This window comes from Zalophus californianus, chromosome 2 (assembly GCF_009762305.2).
Source record: "Zalophus californianus isolate mZalCal1 chromosome 2, mZalCal1.pri.v2, whole genome shotgun sequence".
NCBI classification, from domain to species: Eukaryota; Metazoa; Chordata; class Mammalia; order Carnivora; family Otariidae; genus Zalophus; species Zalophus californianus.
The window spans coordinates 133,193,115-133,215,873 of NC_045596.1; the positions used below are offsets into that span (position 1 = coordinate 133,193,115).

Consider the following 22,759-nt stretch of genomic DNA (forward strand, 5'->3'; position numbering starts at 1 on the left):
CTCAACAACTGTGACCCTAGACAAGTCTCATCAGCGCTTTTGTTCTCAGTTTCTCATTTGCAAAATGAAGAACTTGTAAGATGAAGTTCGCTTTCATCTCTGTGATCTTCCTTTTTTGTCCTAGAGGCTAACAGCCTTTTTTTTTTTTTTCTCTCCTCCACCATGAGATTGAATTGAAATAGGCAAAAACCTTCCACAGGTAGACTCAGAAGTGCTACACTGAGTTATACCTGCCCTAGTATTTCTTCCTATATCGACTTTTTCTTTAATCTTTTAATCCCTAAACCCCTTGATGGAACAGAAGCCTCAGGTGCAGATAGACCTCATACCACCATGTCATCTTCAGCTAACTGGCAAATGGCAACCCAGGGCCCAGAAAGAAGAATGCCCTGACCCAGAATGCTAATTCTTGGGTTTGTACTGTCTGGCTCATCACAGGCATTCAACTCTAAGTGTGAGGGGTCCACATGTGTCCATGAGTGGCTTTGTTTGTATCCCGAAGGTGGCATAAATGATCCCGAAAGGTTTAAATTACTACTGTGCTATTCTGAAGTTCTTAATGCCGTGTTTTGGTGAGAGATGGCACTCGGTGTGGCATTCAAATACAAATATATAGACTTGGTCTTGCCAGTACTCTTCGGTAGAAAATTCTAGATTTGTTTAATTAGTGAAACAAACAAAAGAATGTTAACCAGGAATGCACTATGCTTGGCAAGCTTTGGAGTAAACAGCATAGGTTTAAATTCCAGTTCTACAAACCGTTAGCTGTTGAGACAAGTTGCTTCATCTCACATTCATTTTCTCCGTCTTTAAACTAGGGTTGACTATGATTCATAGTAGTTGTAAAAATTATAGTAAGTGTGCAAAGTACCCACATTATAGGCATTCAGTAAGTTGTGACCATTCCTATAATAACATCTCTTTGATACTCTTAAGCGTTAATTTACTCAAATCAGTTTGAACCACAGAAACCAATTTCTTTTATTTCCAGGAATGTTTCTCCAGTGGGTGCTTTGTGCTGCCATATGGTTGATTGCCCTGGTGGTCAATCTGATATTACATTGCCCTAAATTTTGGCCTTTCGCAATGGTTGGGGGCTGCATTTGGGCAACAGGTAATGCATGATATAATTTATTCTGTAATCATTTAATACTATGATCAAAATAACTGGTTCCTAATAAAAGGAAATAGCACAAACAGCAATTCTGAATAATCCTTAGGCATAGATACTAGAAATTAGTTTAGTTTCTTTCATTCAGATGCTCGATAAATATTTTGGGTACATTTCCTGACTTTTTCCTCTTAATGATTTCTTAGTTACTGATAGAAAATCATAGCAAAAATGTTTCAGTTGCTCTCTATCTGTTCAAGCATAACTTATATATTAGTTTAAGTGCTCCAGCCTTTCTTTCTCTATGTTAATCAGAAAATATTTTTTAAATAGTCTCTACTAATATAATATTTAAGACTTATCCTTGAAAGTAGGAAAACAGACACATTGTCATTTTAAAAGCAAACAAATATCTTCCCTCTGTTGCTTTATCAATACCTAGAATTATATAACTGGAATTGATACCTTTGGCCGGTCAGGATGGTTTTCCTTCTATTAATATAAAATATATCCCAGGAGAATTTTGTTCTATTTAGCAAAAAGAATTCCAAATATCAAGGATTTTTAGAGGTTAATTTGATTAAAAGCAAATACATTTTAAAATGTGAAAAACTTATTGGGTACCCACTTAATTTGAATCTCTGCAGAATTAAATGATTTAGTGAAGTTCCTGACTTGGAGGACAAAAGAGTTCACTTTTAAATTTCCACTGGGATTTAAATTACTATACCTCACTTATACCTTGGTATGATTATGTTTATCATGTCTACTGGGGAGAGGGAAACAGAAAGCTCCATGTAGCCTACAGATCTTTATAACAACTATAGTATTTATAATTACCCAGCAGGTTCCATTGGGATTCAGTGGGGGAGGGCTGTAATTTGAGAAATGTTGCTATGGATGGATGCTATAGGTCATAGTAACTGAGTGGAGATGGGGAGTAGAGGAAAGGGAGCAGCCAATGATGATGTAGGGATTTTATCATTGAGTGATGAAAATAGAGAGAAGTATGTGTCCAAAAAGAAAAATGATGAGTTCGGTTTGGGACCTTTTGAGACTGAAGTTCCTGATGTTCCCACAGTGTGGGACATCTGGTTAGAGATCTCTTGGTGGGAGCAGAGCACTAAAACTCTGGAGAAGGTCCTGGCTAGAGCAGTGGCACTGGGAGCATGTGTCTCTAATTGACAGCTGAAATCCTGAAATTAGGTCAAGTGCCCAAAGAAGATTATATATAGCAAGAAGGAGAATGTGTTCAAGGGAAAATATGTAGGGGGCACCTAAATCTGGAGAGTATGACAAGAAAGACTAGGCCATGAAAGAGAGAGACAGGAGGGAATCAGGAAATGAAGGCATCTTGGAAGCCACCAGAGGAAACCTTTCCAGAGAAGATTGCAGGACTGAGGCCAGACTGCTAAGAGGTTAAGAACTATAAAAAAAAAATCATGCATTTGGCCTTGAGTGACCTTTCAGAGCACAAAGCAATGAATGCAGCGTTCTAGAAGATAAGTCAATGAGCATGGAAGAGCAAAGTCTGGGGCCATATTGGGTCAAAGACTTCTGTCAGTACTTGGCTCTGGGGGTTCAAGTCTAAGAGGACAGTCACTACTAATTTTATCATTGACAGTTTCTGCAAAAAGTTATAGAATAGAGACCTATATTAAGGACAAAGAGCATCGGTGCAATTAGGAAAAGAGCTAATTCATCATTTTTCTTTGTAAGATTTTGTCTTATGCCTAGTTCTTTTAGCAATCATAAACCTGAATTAAATACCAAAAAAATGTAGTTCTTTTATTTAAAAACTGAGGAATTGTGCTTTCCTAAATTTGTCCAAATCCCATAAGCTTCATTTGAAGTTAAAAATTAATTCAATTTATAACTGTATTTTTGTATTAGAAATAACATATTTTTTTCTGTATGTTACATCTCCAGGGAACATTGCTGTTGTCCCAATTATCAAAACCATTGGTTTAGGCCTTGGAATCTTAATCTGGGGATCATTTAATACCTTAACTGGCTGGGCAAGCTCAAGGTAACACAAAACAATTTCAACTAAGATTCTCTACACTGATGTAAGGCAAGTCCTAGGGATTGGGCTAGCTGAGAGGAATACACTGGTTTTTACCCTCACAGAGATTACAGCTGGTAAGACATACATGTGAAATATGCTACTTTTAATTATTATTTGCCCTAAATTCTAATATCTGATCTAGATATTTGGTTAAGATACAGTAAGGAATTATCTCCTTGGACCAGAAGAAGGAAGAGAGGAGGGGAACTAATGTGTATTTTCCCTTTTTATTGTGTGACAATTTGCTGGATGTGTTATATGCATCATTCTCCTCTCATTTTCACAAACATGAGGTAAGCACTACCTTATAAGAGAGCTAAAAGACAGGGAGATTGGGTAACTTGCTGAATATCACAGAATGAATAAGCTAGGCTTCAAACACAGGTCTTCTAGTTCTAAAGCACATATTCCTCCTGGAGCCTGGGCCAGGGTCAGCAAAACATGGCTCACCTTCCCAGCCGTTTTTGTAAATAAAGTTTCATTGGAACACAGCCAAACCCATCCATTTCATATTGTCTCTGGCTGCTTTTACACTACAGTGGCAGAGTTGAGTAATTGCAAGAGACCGTCTGGCCCACAAAGCCTAAAATATTTACTCTCTGGCCCTTTAAGGAAAACTGTGCCAACTCCAGCTCTAGGGGGCGTCCAGCAGGGTCACCACAAGCCACATGGTGTCCATTTATATTTAAAGTTACATGAATAAAATTTGATAAAATTAAACATTCAGTCCCACAGCTGTACTGCCCATAGATCAAGTGCTCAATAGCCATAGATGGCTAGAAACTACCCTGTTATACAGTGCACCGTAGAAGACCCCCCATAAAATAGAAGTAGAAACTTCTATTTGACTATGCTGCCCTCGTTTAGCATTAAAATTAACATTCAAGTTGAGTATGGGGAAGAGGAGTAGAAGGGAGGATGTCACTCTTACCTTACTTTTTGGGCTCCTCTTCCCTCTCAAAGCGTTGTAACAACCTCAGTAATGACAAAATGAACTAACTTCCAATCTGTTCTTTCCTGGCCTTTCCCCATGCTTCCACCAGCTTCTTACAAGTGCTATTTTCTTTTGCTTTTTCTACCTGCCTCTTTCATTCTTGCCCTGAATGGTTCACAGTAATTATTAGTAACAATTGCTACAATGTGAAGGCATGAAAAAATATGTATATATAAGGTGATGCCAAAAAGTGATCCTTAACCAAGCAGTTACTCAAAAGTCTGTCTCAATAAATACTATACAAAATTGCATCCAATTAATTAGCATTCACTTTGCCACTAATCTATTTTGCCTTCCTTCTTCCTTTATCTTGGAAGGCAGGGACACTCACAAGTACTTTTACATATACTAACTCATTTAAAATATCTTCATAAAAAGGAAGGGATATATATGTATAATAATTATACCTAGCTTATAGGTACCCCATTTTAAACTTGGGGAACTGAGGTATGGTAAAGAGTTAACTTGTTCAAGTCACAATTAGTAAGAGAGGGATTTAGGATTTGAATCCAGGAATCTGACCCTGAGTCCATGCTCTTGAACACTACGATGAAGACATTTTCAAAAGTACCTACTTTGATGTAACTTTCTCAATTACAGGTTTGGCTGGTTTGGAATGGACGCAGAAGAAGTATCAAAACCGGTGCTGAATTATGTTGGAGCTGGATTATCAGTAGTGAGGTACACAGTCATTTCTGATTTAACTGTTCTTCCAAACATTTAGAAAACCTTTTAGAGATCCCAATGTGTTTACATTTTTTTAAATCCGTATTTCATAAAAGTGACATGATTTGTCCTCAGATTCTTCATTTACGTTCACAGATTTGGCTTTCAAGGACAAAAAGGGCCAGCTCTGGGGTCCCAAGCCCCAGCTTTAGTTCTCAAAAGCTCTGCGACCCCCGGAAGACCGTTGAGCTGCTTTGAAGCTCACTTTCATTTATCTGTGATCTTTAGAAAAATCATAGTACATAGCTCATAAATTAGAATCAAATGGCACATTAGTTTGCAAACTGAACAATACTGTGTAAAGAAATGTTATGCTGGCTCCCCGATGCCTCTGGAATAGCCCTTGATTCTCTCCTCTTATCTTCTCTCATTACAAGCACTTCCTCTTTGCCCCCAGTTTCCACATTCCTGTCTCCCCTCATCTCTTCTTATCCCGGTCAGATAACTACTCTCCCACATATGAAAACACGTATTCACTTAAATACGTGTTTTGGGATGTTTCTATGTCTAGTCATATGCACTATATGAATGAGGATGAAAATGACTTTAAATCTCTATATGGCAGTGTTCAATCAATAAAACTCCAGCAGGAATTAGGTCACCTTAAATTCAGTCCCCTTTCCCTTCTAGACTCCATTTATATTCCCTGTCAGTGCTTCACATAATGGATAGCCCTGCCTGGAAAGATTTTAGTACTTTTTTATTCTTCAGGGAAAGAACACTATATTTCTCTTCCTCCTGCAGTGATGGCTTTTCCCCAGCCACATTCAGGAACAATCTCTTTGTCATTGAAATGTTCCCTAAGAGAGTGGTCCTAGGCCAATTAGAGAAGAAATAGCATAGATTATTCTAAAAAAGCAGATTCCTGACATTTTTGGTTGGAGGCAATTTTATGTATTTTGCACAATTCACATGGCATCCTAGCTTTGAATAGCTCTCTCAAAAACAATTTCTTTATGCCCCAAAATTGTAATGTAGCATGCCTTCTTTCTGACTTAATAGTAATTTAAGGCCAGTTTACTCAGTCCATCAGGCATTGTTTTTCTCCATATTTCTTCTTTCTTTAGAAAATGTACATTCTCTAAAATTGCAAATTATTCATGTTCTACCCACTTCTACCTGTATGACCTTGGGCAAATTACTGAATTTCTCTAAGCCTTGGTTTCTTCATCTGGGGCTAAAGTGAGGGAAATAATTATGCCAGCCTTATAAAATATTTTGAAGATGAAATGAAAAGAAATATGCTAAGTGCTTTGTATACTGCTAGGTATATAGCTAATGCTCTATAAATTGGGTAATTTTTATTATAATAATCATTATTTGTACCAATAGCTAGTTCATGTTCAATTACTGGTTTCCCTTTGGGTGTGTGTTGTTCAGCTCTGTGGTAAACTGTCAGTGCACTTGAGGATCATGTGGCTTGGTTTGGAGTCGGTCTGTGGCACAGAAATGCAATGATCTCTTCCTGTAGTGCATTCCGGCTTCCTTCTAGGTTTCTTTACCAAGAGCACCTTCTGGAAACTTTTATTTCATTATTTTAACTCCGTTAAATCAGTTTGTTCAAAGGGCATTCATTGAATAAGCTTGGAGTTTCATGGCCATTAGTATAAGGAAATTTGGAATATGGTCACATTTGTTTGGTCACCTCCTGTTGCTTTTTTTAAAATTGAAATTATTGATCTTATCCTCTGTACAGTCCAGTTTTTAAAGGTTAGGTGAGATTGTTTCTAGCCTTACATTTTTCCTGTATATGGTATCAGTCAGTTTCTATAACTAAAATCACTCTAAGGGGGCACCTGGGTGGCTCAGTCATTGGGCATCTGCCTTCGGCTCAGGTCATGATCCCAGGGGCCTGGGATCGAGCCCCACATCGGGCTCCCTGCTCAGCAGGAAGCCTGCTTCTCCCTCTCCTGCTCCCCCCTGGTTGTGGTTCCTCTCTGGCTGTCTCTTTCTCTGTCAAATAAATAAAATCTTTAAAAAATAAATAAAATCACTCTAGGTATTTTTTTTAATTTTTAATTTTATTTTTATTTATTTATTTACTTGAGAAGGGGTGGGCAGAGGGAGAAAGAATCGTTAAGCAGGCTCCACACCTAGCACAGAACCTGGCATGGGGCTTGATCTCATGACCCTGAGATCGTGACCTGAGCCGAAATCAAGAATCAGACACAACTGACTGAGCCACCCAGGTGGCCCCACTCTAGGTATTTTAAACAGCGGAGCATTTCACACAAGGAATTGTTTACAAAATTGTGATAAGGCCCCAGTGGAACAAAAGGAGGAAGGGGGTTCTGCCCAAAACCCTGGAGCCCACGCTCCAACCAGCACAGTTGCCTCTGCCCTGAGTTACCACCGCTGCTGAAACTACCAGAGCCACCATCAAAACAAAACGGCTTCTCCCAACTTTTAAGCCTATTTCTCTGCCTCCCGATGGCAAAACCTAGCTGCTAATACAGTTTGGGAAGACACAGGCTTCAGCCTTCTAGGCGTCATGGTTCAGGAGACAATATATAAGGGTGGGTATGAAGCTGACACCAAGAAACAGTGTTCTCTCAAACAAACTTTAATGAAGATCCAGGGATCAGAGTTCATAAAAAAAGCAGATTTCCTTTCCGATTAAAAAAAAAAATGCTTTGGATTATCCTTGAGTCTGCTCCCCATTTCTTTCTCACTTAACTTGCTTTTCCTGGAGAATTGTGTTGTGAGGAAATCCAGTCTTTGTTTCCAGCCATTACCTTTCTTCAGAGCCACAGTCCTTATATCTCGCTATGGACAAGCTCGACATCTCGACAGAGATGCCCCCCAGGCACCCCCTCCCCAGGCTGAGGTGAGATAATGTGTGGAAGAGGACCTTGCTGGGTCAGGCACATGGTCAGCACTCCGCAAACACTTTCTCTCTGCCTTCAGTATTTCCCAGTCAGAATTACTTTTCTTATTCTGCCCTTCCCTGCAAAACTGGTTCCTCTTCCTGTGTTCCCTCCCTCATAGAATGTAATAGCCACAGTTCTTCAAATTCAAAACCTTAGTCATCTTGAGTTGTTTTTCCTCTCATACCCCATCCTATATCTAATCCTGTAAACATTTTTTTTCCTGAATGTTTCGCAGGTTCTTCCTCTCCTTTCCCCCAGTTCCTTAATATATATCCACCTGCATATGATTGTAAAAATCTCACATCTAGGGGCGCTTGGGTGGCTCAGTCGGTTAAGCGTCTGACTCTTGGTTCTGGCTCTGGTCATCATCTCAGGGTCATGAGATTGAGCCCCATGTCAGGCTCCACACTCAGCTTGGAGTCTTCTTGGGATTCTCACTTTCCTTCTCCCTCTGGCCCTCACCCTGCTCACTTGCGGTCTCTCTCTCTCAAATAAATAAAAATCTTTAAAAAAGAATCTCAGAGCCGCCGCCAGGAAGGAGCAGCCCCTGCCACCTAGGACTGGACCCTTAGGGAGGAGAGGTGGCGGATGACCCCAGTGCTGCTGACAGTAATGTGGAGATTTGGAAGATCAAGAAGCTCATCAAGAGCTTAGAGGCGGCCCGCAGCAGTGGCACAAGCATGATAGAATTGATCATTCCTCCCAAAGACCAGATTTCACCAGTTGCAAAAACGTTAGCAGGTGAGTCTGGAACTGCATCTAACATTAAGTCACAAGTAAACTGCCTTTCAGTCCTGGGAGCCATTACATCTCTACAACAAAGACTCAAACTTCATAACAAAGTACCTCTAAGTGGCCTGGTTGTTTACTGTGGTACAATTGTAACAGAAGGAAAGGAAAAGAAGGTCGACCTTGACTTTGAACCTTTCAAACCAATTAATACGTCATTGTATTTGTGTGACAACAAATTCTGTACAGAGGCTCTCACAGCACTGCTTTTGGATGACAGCAAGTTTGGCTTCATTGTAATAGATGGTAGCGGTACACTTTTTGGCACACTCCAAGGAAACGCAAGAGAAGTCCTGCACAAATGCGCTGTGGATCTCCCAAAGAAACATGGTAGAGGAGGTCAATCAGCCTTGTGTTTTTGCCTGTTTAAGAGTGAAAAAGCGAGGGGCGCCTGGGTGGCTCAGTCGTTAAGCGTCTACCTTCAGCTCAGGTCATGATCCTAGGGTCCTGGGATCGAGCCCCGCATCTGGCTCCCTGCTCAGCGGGAAGCCTGCTTCTCCCCCTCCCACTCCCCCTGCTTGTGTTCGCTCTCTCACTGTGTCTCTCTCTGTCAAATAAATAAATAAAATCTTAAAAAAAAAAAAGTGAAAAAACGACATAACTATGTTCCGAAAGTAGCTGAGCTGCTGTTCAGCTGTTTGTTTCTGGGGATAAAGTGAATATGACTGGTCTTGTTTTAGCTGAATCAGCTGACTTTTAAAAACTGAACTAAATCAATCTGATGTTTGATCAGAGGTTGCAATCAAAAGTTTTAAAATTAGTTGATATTTCCTATGGTTGTGAAATGGATTCAACCAAGCTATTATCTACTGAAGTCCTCTCAGACGTGAAATTCATTCAAGATTTTGATGAAATCAGCCAGGACACGGGCAAGTACTGTTTTGGAGTTGAAGACATACTAAAGACTTTAGAAATGGAAGCTGTAGAGATTCTAATAGTCTATGAAAATCTGCATTTAATGAGATACAGCCTTCATTGCCAAAGCACAGAAGAGGAGAAAATTATCTAACTCTAGAACAAAAGAAGGATAAATCTCATTTCACAGACAGAGACAGGACAAGAACATGAGCTGATTGAGAGCACACTCCTGCTGGAATGGTTTGCTAACAACTATAAAAAAATTTTGGTGCTACGTTGGAAATTGTCACAGATAAGTCACAGGAAGGATCTCAGGTTGTGAAAGGATTTGGTGGAATTGGAGGTTATCTTGCAGTACCGAGTAGATTTCCAGAGAATGGAATACCAAGGAGGAGAAGATGAATTTTTTGACCTTGATGACTACTAGGTAGTCGACATGGGTCCGGCAAAATAGGCCTCACCCTCCAGCATCCAACCCAAGAAGCATACCCGTGGTGGAATCCAAACAGATCCCTGCCTTACAATTGGAACATTTCCAGAACTTAATCCATGAGCACTGGATATTGAAAAGAAAACCAAAACAAAATCAGACCCAATCCTGCACTTTGATTTGTGATGGTGTCAGTGCAACAGCCTAGAACTAAGTTCCTAAAATGCCACTTTGGACTAATTTAGAAAAGAATCCCAGTTTTTACTTTTACTTGATGATGAAATTGGTTGCTCTTAAGTTTTATTAAAAAAAAATGATTTTTTTTAACGTTCGTCCATAGAATCAAACATACTTAACCTTAAACCTTCAAAAGTTAATAGAAATGAGATCATAAAAAAAAACTTACATCTACTTTCCCTAGTTCCATTTTTCCTATTGCCAGTATAACCTGCTTATATCTGCTATCAAATCAGTCATCACTCTTCTAATTAAGAACCTTGGAACACTCCCATTGAATTCAGAATAAATCTGCCTCCTTAATCTGGTATGTCCTCCACAGTCACAGATTGTACCGTTCTTCCTAGGTCAGCCTTCTCCCTGTATTGTCAATTCATTGATCCTGGATTATTTATCAGACCATACCCCAGACACTCCCCCCAGCCCAAAGACCCTTTCCTCAGCCTCCTTGGCCTCCCTTAAATATCAGTTGAGATTTTCCATCGTGTGTTGTTTTCTTGATTTCCCTTCTTCCTAATTAGAATAAGTCGCTCCTAAACTTCCATGGCATCTTGAACTTCTTCTATTATGGAAGGGTCTATTTTGTATTATTCATACAATTCCTTTATCCTTGAACTTTGAGATCCTGAAGGACAAAGTCTGTTATTTTCTTTGAATACCATCTCTCCTACCATCACCATCAGACTTTGCCACACAGTGCTTGACACTTAATAGATGCTCACTAAAGCATGTTAAATTAAGTTGTCTGGGTAAACACATACACAGAATTTCTACTAATTGTAAGATGTATAAGGTTATAAATCTAAGGGAAACTGGAAAGATCGAAAATGTAGAGAAGCACTCCTGGGTATAACATATTGATTTTTTAAAAACTTTCCATGCTTTTGACAATATTCACAGACTTTATCATGGACCTTTGTGTCTAACACACTGTAACAAGTTCTGTAAGTCTACAGCCCAAAAGATCTTGTGATCTATTTGGTCTTATGTTCATACACATAAGATAAATTTCATTACCTTGTCCTAACTTAGTGCCCTGTACCCCCTCTTGACCTAACTGGGCTGACTTACCTATTTTGTGACAAGCACTAGTCACACAAGCTCAAAACCACTGATTTCTTAGTCCTGATTTTTTTTTTCTCATGCTCAAAACCCCTCTCCCATCCAATAGGCTCTTTATTTCCTAACATGTTTTGAGATTTTACCATGTTCCCAAAAGTACACTAAGAATTTTGCATGCATTATTATTTAATTCTTATCACAGCTCAGTAAAGTGGGCACATCCCCATTTCTTTAGGTGGAAAAAGTTGAGGCTCAGAGAGGCTAAGTGATTTGCAGGAGGGTCATACAGTTGTTTGAAGAAACACTCAAAGGCTTTCTCATTGGTACCCTTCAAGTATTTCTAACATACCATCCTGTATTGTTATTAGGAAAACACACCGGTCTATACAGGGTTGAGGGTTTTCATGGTAATTTTGAGAAGAAAATGCAATTGAGATGTCTAATAATAGCTTTGCAAATTAACATGTATGTAAGCACACATTTAACTGACATACACACATTTAGTTAGGTTTTATTGGGGTTCCTGGGTGGCTCAGTCGATTAAGTGACTGCCTTCGGCTCAGGTCATGATCCCAGGGTCCTGGGATCGAGCCCCATGTTGGGTTCCCTGCTAAGTGGGGAGCCTGCTTCTCCCTCTCCTCCCCACTCATGCTCTCTCTTTCTCTCACTATCTGTCACATATTCACATATGTCTCTCTTGCTCTCAAATAAATAAAAGCTTAAAAAAATAATTAGGTTTTCTGCATTCATTTTTACAGAGCGTTAAGCACTTTGAGGACCTTGAAGGAGATCTTATCTTCCATTGAATTAGAAAATCTGTAGAGAAAAAAGTTTCCAAGGACGTGTGGCAAATGGTCTGGGTTATGCGATGACTATTCTTAGTGGTGTGGGAATTCAGAGAAGAGGAAGAGTCAGTGAGGACTGAGCTGGGAGCGGGGGAGGTTTCTTGTCACACTCAGCACTTCAGTTCTTCTTTAGCTTGGATAAGAAGAGGGGAGTATACGCCGTGTTCAGCTAAGAAAGAGAAAGAAGCAAGAGCAGGTGGTTGTGGAAAATGGCGGCGAAGAAGAGGTGGGAGCAGGGACAGGTCAGAGATGAAAGTCCCTGTAGAGAATCATGTGCAGTAGGTTATGGGGAACATAATGCAGAGGGTACTAAAACTCCAAAAGGACAGTTAAATTCACTATAGAAGGGAATATGGAACCATTCAAGTTTTTAAAGCAAGTAAGAGACTGAACTAAGGAAGCTAAGAAATTTTAAATTTGTATTCAAAAAATCACACATTATAAGCACTCGTCTGCACTTGGCTACCTACACTATTTCAGCCTCCTCTGTACTTTGAAAACTTATATTGCTTTAACGTTTGAACCATGCAAACATATTTTGAAAAAGGAATGTCAAAGGCATACTACCAAAGTTGTTAGTTTCCTTAAGTTAATTTAATATCTGAACACATTTTAACCTATTTGCATGGTTCAGAAGTCAATGGTAAGCAAAGCATTTGTTATAAAGATACTGGACATGAATAGACAATGCATTATGTGAGAATGTCAAAGGGCGGGGTGCCTGGGTGGCTCAGTCGATTAAGTGACTGCCTTCGGCTCAGGTCATGATCCCAGGGTCCTGGGATCGAGTCCCACATCGGGCTCCCTGCTCTGCGGGAAGCCTGCTTCTCCCTCTCCCACTCCCCCTGCTTGTGTTCCCTCTCTTGCTGTGTGTCTCTCTGTCAGATAAATAAAATCTTTGGAAAAAAAAATGTCAAAGGGCAAAAAGTCATCAGGCTCATGCATGTGTCTTTATCTCTTAAAATATACTCTGAAGATCTTTCCATATCAGAGCACAGAGGGTGTCCTCATTTATTTTTTTATATCTGTGTAGCATTCCGTGGTGTGACCCTGAAGAGGGCGTCATCTGAGTGTGGGTGTAGCAGTGTTCTCAGGCCCCAGCGTCTCCTCTGTGGGGGTTGTACAGTTCTCTACTCACCGCAGCGGTACCTGAAGAGGCAGTGTGACAGTAATCGCCGTCACATTAGGACTGGATTTAAGCTGTGTTTTCTCATAAAATTCAGGCAGCTTGCGATGAACCAGGGTTATGAGAAACATCACTAAAATTTATTTTCTTTACAGTGCTTTCATATTTTTGTTCATCAAAAGTGAAATACCAAATAACACGTGTTCTGTGGACACCACACCATTAATGACGGATCATGTGAGTACAGTATGAGAAACAATATGAGTTGAAACATAAAATTAAGATAAAAGGAAAATGCATAGATTTGCAACATAGATGAGAAGGTAGTTCCTTTTTTTTTTTTCTTTTTTCATTCAGGGCCATCGACAATATGTTTGCATATATATTATAGTTAGGTCTACATAGCAGCCAGTCAAGACTGCCACGGGAAAGCTTCTCAGCAAACGCAAAGGTCTATTTATATCTATTAATGGTAGATCCCAACTAGAAGATGTATATACAAGCCCATATTTTGGAATGGCTTAAGGATTTCTGCAATGGGAGGATCCTAAGTACTGAAGAGGAATATAAAATTTACTTTAGGAAGAGGGAGGAGGCAGGACTTAAAGTAGGCCCGGGGAGAGCAGTGGGGAATAGCTCAGAGGCAGCCAATGAAAGGAAAAATCAAATCATATGAAAGGAGGAGTGGGACTTGGATTTTTTTCCTTTTTCTCTTTGGCCACATCCTGTTCCACTCAAAGGTAAAGACAAGAAATATGTAGGAAGTTGCTGTTTGACCTTGAAGAACCTTAATTAGTCTGGCATAGCAAATCTAGATTCAACAGGGATAACCTATAAGAGATCTGAAAAAGCACAAGGCCCAGTGCTACATTTACAAAAGTGATTTCAGAGCAAACTCCCATGGCCAGGAACCCAGACTCCAGTCCTTCCTGTTTCAAGTCTCTCTTCTACCTGCTGTGGGTCCAGTGCTATCCAGCTGCCCTGGGCAACGAGAGTCCTACACCCGGACAGACAGATGCATTGCCTCCCTGGAAGGTGCTGCCTGTACTCCTTACTTCAAAACTAACCTTTTCTTCTCCCTTTCTTCTTCCCCTCTCAAAACCCTCGTCAAATAAAGTGACTGAAACCTTAGTTAAATTGACACTAAAGTTAACTAAGAATTAGCTTAAGGATAAGAGAAAAGAGATTTATTAACCCATAGACATCTCTAATCCAGAAAATGTTGCAGAGAGAGAATGAAGGAATTGGGACAGAGTGAACATGTCCAATATTCCTTGCCTCCCCCAGGGATTCAGATACCTCCTGACCAACCACCCCTCATACCAAGGGAGAGAAAAAGAAAAATGCAACTCGGAAAAAGATACATAATAGGTTAACCACCTTGGATCTTTCTAGGCACGTTGGAAGGATATAAGCAAACCAAGTTTAAAGATACATAAACAGCATGACTGGGTATTATGCAACCATACATTATGAGCTCCTCATCATTGAAAGAAAGCATTATTGCTAAACTTGACTTAACACATGACAGAGAATTCAAATCTAGTTTCTTATCTCTTACAAAGGCATTAGGAGTATCACATTAAAGAAATTTCAGCTAAAAGGCAAAGATGATTACATTCAATATTAGAAATATAAATTGGCTTGTAATTTTCCCTGACTTAGAATATCAACCTAAAAAAGGAATATTAACCTAATCATGAACCATGGCTGGCAATGTTTTATTAACTAATTCAGTTAAAGAAAACTGAATTTAAAAAGTACCTATCAATCTTAAGTATTCCATAGAAGAGTCTGAGTTTTCCTTGGTTCTAATTTTTTTTACAGATTATTAAAATATGCAGATGAGGGGCACCTGGGTGGCTCAGTCATTGAGCGTCTGCCTTCGGCTCAGGTCATGATCCCGGGGTCTTGGGATCGAGCCCTGCATCGGGCTCCCTGCTCCACGGGAAGCCTCCTTCTCCCTCTCCCATTCCCCCTGCTTGTGTTCCCTCTCTCACTGTGTCTCTCTCTGTCAAATAAATAAATAAAATCTTAAAAAAAAAATGCAGATGAAACACAAGCATTGTTAACTTCTGTTACTTTTGATAGGTGTATCAAAATAGCCATATATTAAACTGGAAAAATTTAAACCGAGAAGTTGCCAACTGCCAAACTTTTCTGAATGGAAGAGGAACAGAATCCGAAACATTTGAGTCTGGAGATATGCACAGATTCAGAGTGCATAGTGTCACATGCTCATATTTTAAACTATGTTTGAGAAAGAAGAGAAAAACGTGGAAAATCTTCTTGTCACCATGGTCATTATCAACTGAATGCTGTTTTTGTCTTGGTTTGTGCCAATATTTTCAATAGGTGATCAACAACACTCAAGATTCCTGCCCTGATTATTCCTGGGTGGATAAACTTTCCACAGTACAACAGCGCACAGTGTAAGAGGTTCTGTTATTCTCTTTCATATTTGGTTAAAGCAAGGATTACTGGAGTGAAGTGATACTCATCTAAGTGCAAGAAACAAATGGTAACATCAGCTTTATCTCTCATAGTTCCATGGTGGACAGACTTTCTTGTGCCCTGATGGATTTTTAGGTACAGAGGTCCATGATCTCAGTGTTTCCAGAAATTTCTAAACCACTCCAGTATCTCTAGCCAGTAAGTAGCTGACAAAAGCATCATTTTGCAACACTTTTGATGCTAAAGTAAAAGAGGTAATACAGGCCACAGCATATAATGACCTCCGCTGGAAGTCTGTACATTCATGTGTTTGACAATTTTATAATCTCAAGATATTCATTTTCAAATATAGTAGAATATTTTGGGTCCATGTAGTTATACCCCTCACTGTCATAGAGACTGAGAGAGTTTGGCTCACCAGCAGTCCTTATATTTTCAAGTTTCTTGTGAGATGTTTTTGGATTAGTAGAGAAATATGATAATATGTAAGTGGATAGCTTGCATTTTACAATTGATGACTGTTTTGGACTTTTATGTTGTGACACACATAAGCACTTCAAGAATATAAAGCATTTCCTCTGTTAGTATACACACTAACCTCACAGTGGGAAGGAGGCTGTGCCTGGTGCATAATAAATGTTCAATAAATATTTGAGTCAATTGAGTGAATGAAAGATTGAGCTCACAAACAAGCTTTGGAAGATAAATATGTTGCTGTTTTTGCTTCAGAGTAAAACAGATCTCTCAAAAAAAAATTTTTTTTTTCACAAAGCTTCTCCCTTCTAAGGGAATATTTGTTAAGAAAAACATTTTTGATTGTCTCATGATTAGCCAGACCTGGTCTATTAGTCGGTCTGTGTCTGGGACACCCCTTTCAGGACGATGGAGTCCGTTCTTCCCCATAACACAGGGATTTCCATTGTGGATAGAGCTGACTGCCAGATTGGCCTTGTGAGTTCCTATTAAAATAGACTTTAAGAATTTATTTTTAAGTTGGAAAGAAATTTTTTTTTATGTTAAAGATTTTATTTATTTATTTGTCAGAGAGAGAGAGAAAGCACAAGCAGGGGGAGTGGCAGGCAGAGGAAGAGGCAGACTCCCCGCTGAGCAGGGAGCCTGATGCGGGACTCGATCCCAGGACCCTGGGATCATGGCCTGAGCTGAAGGCAGACACTTAACTGACTGAGCCACCCAGGCGTCCCTGTTTGGGGTTTTTTGTTTGTTTGTTTTTGCCTAAAACTCTTTCCTGTTTCATGTCATTGCCCTTTGTATTAAGTTAAAGGGACTGTTCCAAAATATTAATCATCTGTCCCCAAAATTATTGGGAACACTTGCCTCATGCAAAGTTTGAGGAGTCAACATGACTCCAGGGCTTAAGACGAAATATTTTCTTTTTACAACAGGAAGTGTTTTACCTGAAATATCCAAATTAATTAAGTCAGCACTTCTTGACCACACCCTAGTCAATGAAGGCATAGGCAAACCCAGGGATATCGATAGCTGTTTTGAACAAGCATGCATTTAATACTTTGTCTATCCTAGCCCTGTGCTGGATATTACTGAGTGTTTAAAAAAGGAGCATAGGACATGGTGTCCCTCCACAAATAGTTCATATTTAGGGAGCCAAGTCTATTATGCCGACAGTATAATGATAGCAGTAGTCACATCTATGTAATAACAATTCATAATGATAATCCATTATAATTTCTGTAAGTAGTATACTTCCAAAACTAGGCAATGGGGGGCAAAAGTTGCACTTTTAGTTCTGATGCCACTCTGACCCTGCAGGGCATTTCTTTGACTTTTGACAGTCACAGAGCTTGAGATAGATGTGTGATTTCTTCATAACTGCCTGTGATTTACACTTTGAAGCATGCTTGAGCTCTGATTCCATTTGTGTGTTTGTCAGAAATATTGCTGTGGGCCAAGATTAACAGTGATATATTTGTTTTTTAAGGGGCTGCAGTCTTGCAGTGATATCTGGAATACTCTATGGGTCTACATTTGTGCCCATCATTTATATCAAGGACCACAGCAAAAGAAATGACAGTATATACGCAGGGGCAAGCCAGTATGGTAAGAGTAAAACATTATTTTACCTTATAAATAAATTCAATACCTGTTTTTCTACTTAAGAATATAAAAAAAAGGAATGTGATCACAGTAAATCCTGGTACATAGATTTGATCTTATTTTTCATTGTAAGTGGTGAATTAGAAAACCACTGAAGACTAAAAGTAATAAAGGACTGTTTGAGTCTTTTCATATGATTGTCAAAATACAAATATAATCAACTTTATTCTAGTCAGTGTTTATGTAGGCTACTTAGATCTGAACACATATTTCCTGGCTTTACAGTAAGATTTGGAGATTATTTTCCAGTTAGATAATCTCTGAGAAAATATGTATTCTTCTGCTCTTTTAAAAAAAGCTAAAGTACAGTACATATCACTTTCAAATCAAGCAAAGGTCAAAGTATAACCTTCCTAAAGGTCAAAGTATAGCCTAGTCAGAGGATATTGTTTTTAAAGCAGAGAGTACTGCATTGAAAAGCCCAACATAATGCTCCCGGATTATCTCAGTTTCTAGTGATGGATTGAGTCTATCTGGTATAAACTCAACACTCCATGCAATCACCCTTGTACAGGCTCATCAGGAGATGAAACAGGGTCTACTTCAGGGGTCTCTCATTTTGTTGAAGCATGGCTTCCACCCATGAACTCATAAAAGAATGAGATCATAGGTAATAAAGTTCTAAATTGGATGGTACAGAAAATTAATGTGACCTACGTTCCGATAAGGGGGAAATTTGGAAGGCAGAAGTCATGAGGGAGAGATTGATGACAAAACTGGGATTTGAAAGACTTTGAGTGGATAGACTGCATAGACATCGTTGTTTCTTCCTTCCTTTTTATATTCAGTCCAGTTAGCATTCAAACCTTTTACTAACTTCTGTCTTTTTTTAAAGATTTTCTACAAATACTTTTTGTGTTTTTATTATTTTCCTCTGTAAAGGATAAGAACCAATAAAAATAGAATAACATAGGATAAATTAAAAGACAAGGAAAAACAAGAGTGAAAAAATAAAATGGAACCAAGAATGAGTCTAAAAATTATAACATATTTGTACACTTGCTAGAAATGAGCCATAAATTTGACTCTAAGATTTCTTATAGACACGAGGGAAATCAAATCAGTCCCACAATTCAGTGAACACAAGATAAAAAGAACCGATCATCCAGGAGTACAGTTGTTCTTGGTCCTGGGCTATAATAAATAATGTCAACAATCTCTTTACATAAATAGTACAATCAATTCTTAGGGACCTTTCTTACGACAACTTTAATGCCATCTAATAGGAACACACTTTATTCCACTTTATTAAAAAATAATTCTAGGGAGGTGCAATTTTTATTTCATTTATTTAACAAACACAAAGTATTACATGCACTGTGCTAGACACTATTCTAAGCACATTTCAATAATACCTCAGTTGACCTTCATAGCAACCTTATTAGTTAGGTACCATTATTATCCTTGTTTTACAGTTGAAAAAATTAAGACTGTGAGAGATCAGGTAATTTGCCCAAGTCTCAAAGTTAGCAAGTAGTGGATTGCAGATCCCATCCAGGTGGTCTGTGCTTTTATTAACTATGCTATGCTGCCCTTTGTGGTAGTTCATGCATGTGTTGTTCTTATGTGATCCAGAAGTAGGGTTTAAGATTTTTAGAAGAATAGACACACTCGTTGACCTTCAAGCTTTTCTCCTTAAACATGACCACACTCACCTTTGTCAAAATTTTAGTTGAGAGAAAAACACTGAGTCCAATGTGACTTTCCCAGCCAAGAACCTGTGGGATACCCCTCTGTATGACTAAAGGACAACCTGTTTAAATAGTCGGTGTGGGTGGGGTTTCTCAGATATTGGACCATCATCATGTGTCGTTAACTCCCCCCATGTAATGAGGCCTATGGTAAACAACTAAAGAAAGCCCTCTTTGAGATAACTTCCTGAATATCCTTCCATGTAGCTGTCATCTGCAACAGAGATGCTGGTCTCCACATTGGTCACCATATAAAATCAGCAGTCCCCCATATTTTTCACATCATCCCCACTATAGTCTACTTGGAGATTTGCTACAATTGCCATTAGTAAAATTAAGTCTGAAGCCTATTCTTAAAAACAAGATCGTATTCACATAATATTTATAGTTTCTTATTTATCTTTCCAAGATAATCAGAAAAACCAGCCTTTTAGATCTGATTATACTAACTAATTTACTACTTAATATTTCTAAGTTTTAAATATGTTAATTAAAAGTCTATATAAACAGCATGTAGAAAACTAGGATGATAAAATATAATTAATGGTTCCTTTACTTTTAAGGTTAATTTTGGTGAGTTTTATCTTTAGAACCTAAGTATATTTGAAATGAATAAAAGGATACATTTGAGAGTTTTGTGATCTGTATTTTCAGATTTAGACTACGTTTTTGCACACTTCAGTGGCATCTTTTTTACAAGCACAGTCTATTTTCTGGCCTACTGTATAACCATGAAAAATAACCTTAAGTTATATCCTGAAGCAGTCTTGCCAGGTGAGAACATTTACTGCAGAAAGTCTTCTTACTCTGTGAAAGTATTCTCTACTCACTTAGCTTGAATAATCATCTTCTGGAAACCAAGCCATCCTGTGTGTCTGTGTCTGTGTACATATTCATTCCCTATTGCTTTGGCCCAACTCACCACTAAATATGAAAGATTTAAAATCTATGAAGTGCCAGTCATTACAGAACCTGAAACTTGAACAGTGAATCTAAGATGACTTCCTGCGCCAAAATACATTGTGTATTGACCATCAGACTTTATTATTTCTTCTTCATTATCTAAGGATGCTTATTACAAGTCAGAGTCAATAGAACTTTGTAGTTACTTAGGTAAACAAACATCTTCTCTGGAGAATAAGGAGAAATTGTTTTAGAGTTTGAAAAGGGTATATGATAAATGCACATGCTTTGGACTTAATCCATTCGGCACTGGTGGTGAAAAATACATATAATATCTCACTTATTTAGGAGTTTGCCATAAAGCAACTTGGAATATAAGTCCACAAGTAAAAAATTTTTAAGAACAAAATAAAGCATATATCAGATTCATTTTGAATACCTGATTCATTTAGGTCAAAGTATGCCCTTCTACCATTATAAAAAATGATAGGGTATTTATTGAACACCTAGCTAAAGTATCCTGAAAATTTTATCTGGTATTTTCGTTCAAATTCTAGGAGCTTTTTTTTTCCCCTTAGCTATAAGCACTCTTCTGAATTGCACATATTTTTATGTTGAAAGTTTAAAGTAAATGGTGTTCACAGAGCATGCCCAGATCCAGTATCTTCCCTAGGTCCCTCTCCACTACCCAATCTTTACCTCAACTACAACTTTGGGTATTTTGTTTAATGTCAGTAAAATGAAAAGGTTGATAATTATACCCACAGGAGTCAAGAACAAAAAAAAAATGAGTTGGTTTCCAAAATGATCATAAAACGATGTTGGCCAAATATGTCGATGGGGATGCATTGATATGAGCACTTTAATATTACCACTTGGAGTGTGGATTTTTCAGGAGAGGAACATGGCTTGTAAGTGTGCACTGTTTGTGTGTATTTCAGGATTCCTGTCAGGAGTTCTTTGGGCAATAGCCACCTGCTGTTGGTTCATAGCTAATCATGCCCTCAGTGCTGTGGTCAGTTTTCCAATAATCACTGCTGTAAGTAGCTGAATGTTTTTCCAAATTTTTGTTTTTCAAATGTAAATCTGATTTTTCTGAAGCATTCTTAGTGAATCACTGGGGACTGTCATGGAGTGCGATTTTTTAGGAGTACAATTTGTGTAACAGATTCATGTAGCTTCACCAACACCCTCTCACCTCATGTCCCTGATTGCTAAGGGAACATCGCTAGCCTTGTTTAGCAGGTCTGTTCATCTTTGATATCCTTAGAGTTTTTGTCTGGTCATTTTACCTAATGTCATTTTGGATACATTGTAATTTGCTGTTTATGACATACTTATCTCTGTAGAACATTTACAAATTAAAAATGCTTTTGAGTATATTCTCACAACCTTGTGAGACAGAAAGTACTTCAGACTCCCCATATGGTACTTTGGTATTGTTAAAGGCTTTCAGGAAGTCCTAAAGCAAACTATTGTCTCTGGATGAGTTATGTGATTAAACCTTAAGTTTTGCTTTGTGCTTACAAAAGGGAATAATACAATGGGGTAGCTAATTCTTTGTAACTGGTAACATATTATTTCCTCAGAAGAGACCAGTTATTTTCTAGTACTAAATTCTTAATAGAATGTATCATATGGGGCCTTTTAGAGGGGACACTGAATAACAATAAATAATATTCCTCAAAAACATTTATAGTAGACAGAGATTTGTTTTTTTTCTGTCACTGTTTCTTGTATTAAATTATGGTAAAGACTTAGGATAAAACATTAAATCTTAATTCCATGGAAATAAATTGCTGAGGTGGGTGATGTATGGGCAGACAGTCAATGGGAGTAATCACTGTGGCTCTTGGAAACTTGCCTGTCAGAAGGATTATTCTTTTTTTTTTTAAAGATTTTATTTATTTATTTGAAAGAGAGAGAGAGAGAGAGAGCACATGAGAGGGGGGAGGGTCAGAGGGAGAAGCAGACTCCCTGCCGAGCAGGGAGCCCGATGTGGGACTCGATCCTGGGACTCCAGGATCATGACCTGAGCCGAAGGCAGTCGCTTAACCAACTGAGCCACCCAGGCGCCCAGAAAGATTATTCTTGAACCACTGTGATATAAGCAAAGTCTTCTCACCCACCAGGTATAGCTTCCTCTGGTGCTTGGGGGATTTTTACCTGGGAAAAACAGGTGTTTCTGGGACTTGAGGGAATTGGACAAAATTGCTACTAGATTCTTGCTTGGTGTCACTTTTGTTACTCTAGTCAAAAACAACCTTTCCCACATACAGAAAAGATTCAGTCTTTTCCTCAAGGATCTTATATTCATCTTTATTTCTTGGAAGAACTGGATTTTTTTAACATTAACTTTTTTCATGGAAAACTTCAAACATACCCATCACCCAGCTTCAACAATTATAAATATGATCACTTTTATTTTATCAAAAGAGCAGTTTTATATAAAAAAAATTCTA

The 22,759-nt window shown here is 38.5% G+C and overlaps 1 protein-coding gene and 1 pseudogene across 9 annotated transcripts in view; both read left to right on the plus strand.

The window, feature by feature from the left end:
* Window positions 1-22,759, plus strand: part of TMEM144 (transmembrane protein 144) — a 106,988-nt gene that overhangs the window by 44,854 nt on the left and 39,375 nt on the right. For 7 of the 9 annotated variants that reach the window (XR_003520778.1, XR_003520779.1, XM_027598844.1 and 4 more), the window contains 8 exons: window positions 992-1,114; window positions 3,041-3,140; window positions 4,774-4,854; window positions 13,272-13,353; window positions 15,472-15,548; window positions 17,528-17,646; window positions 20,049-20,168; window positions 21,239-21,336. Coding sequence is in view for 7 of the 9 variants with exons in the window: in XM_027598844.1 (XP_027454645.1) it covers window positions 992-1,114; window positions 3,041-3,140; window positions 4,774-4,854; window positions 13,272-13,353; window positions 15,472-15,548; window positions 17,528-17,646; window positions 20,049-20,168; window positions 21,239-21,336 (800 nt within the window). In the remaining 2 variants the exon portion in view is untranslated. The remainder of the gene's footprint in view (window positions 1-991; window positions 1,115-3,040; window positions 3,141-4,773; window positions 4,855-13,271; window positions 13,354-15,471; window positions 15,549-17,527; window positions 17,647-20,048; window positions 20,169-21,238; window positions 21,337-22,759) is intronic. The other 2 variants (XM_027598848.1, XM_027598850.1) reach the window with 2 other exon arrangements.
* On the plus strand, window positions 8,357-9,843 carry LOC113924709 (annotated as a pseudogene).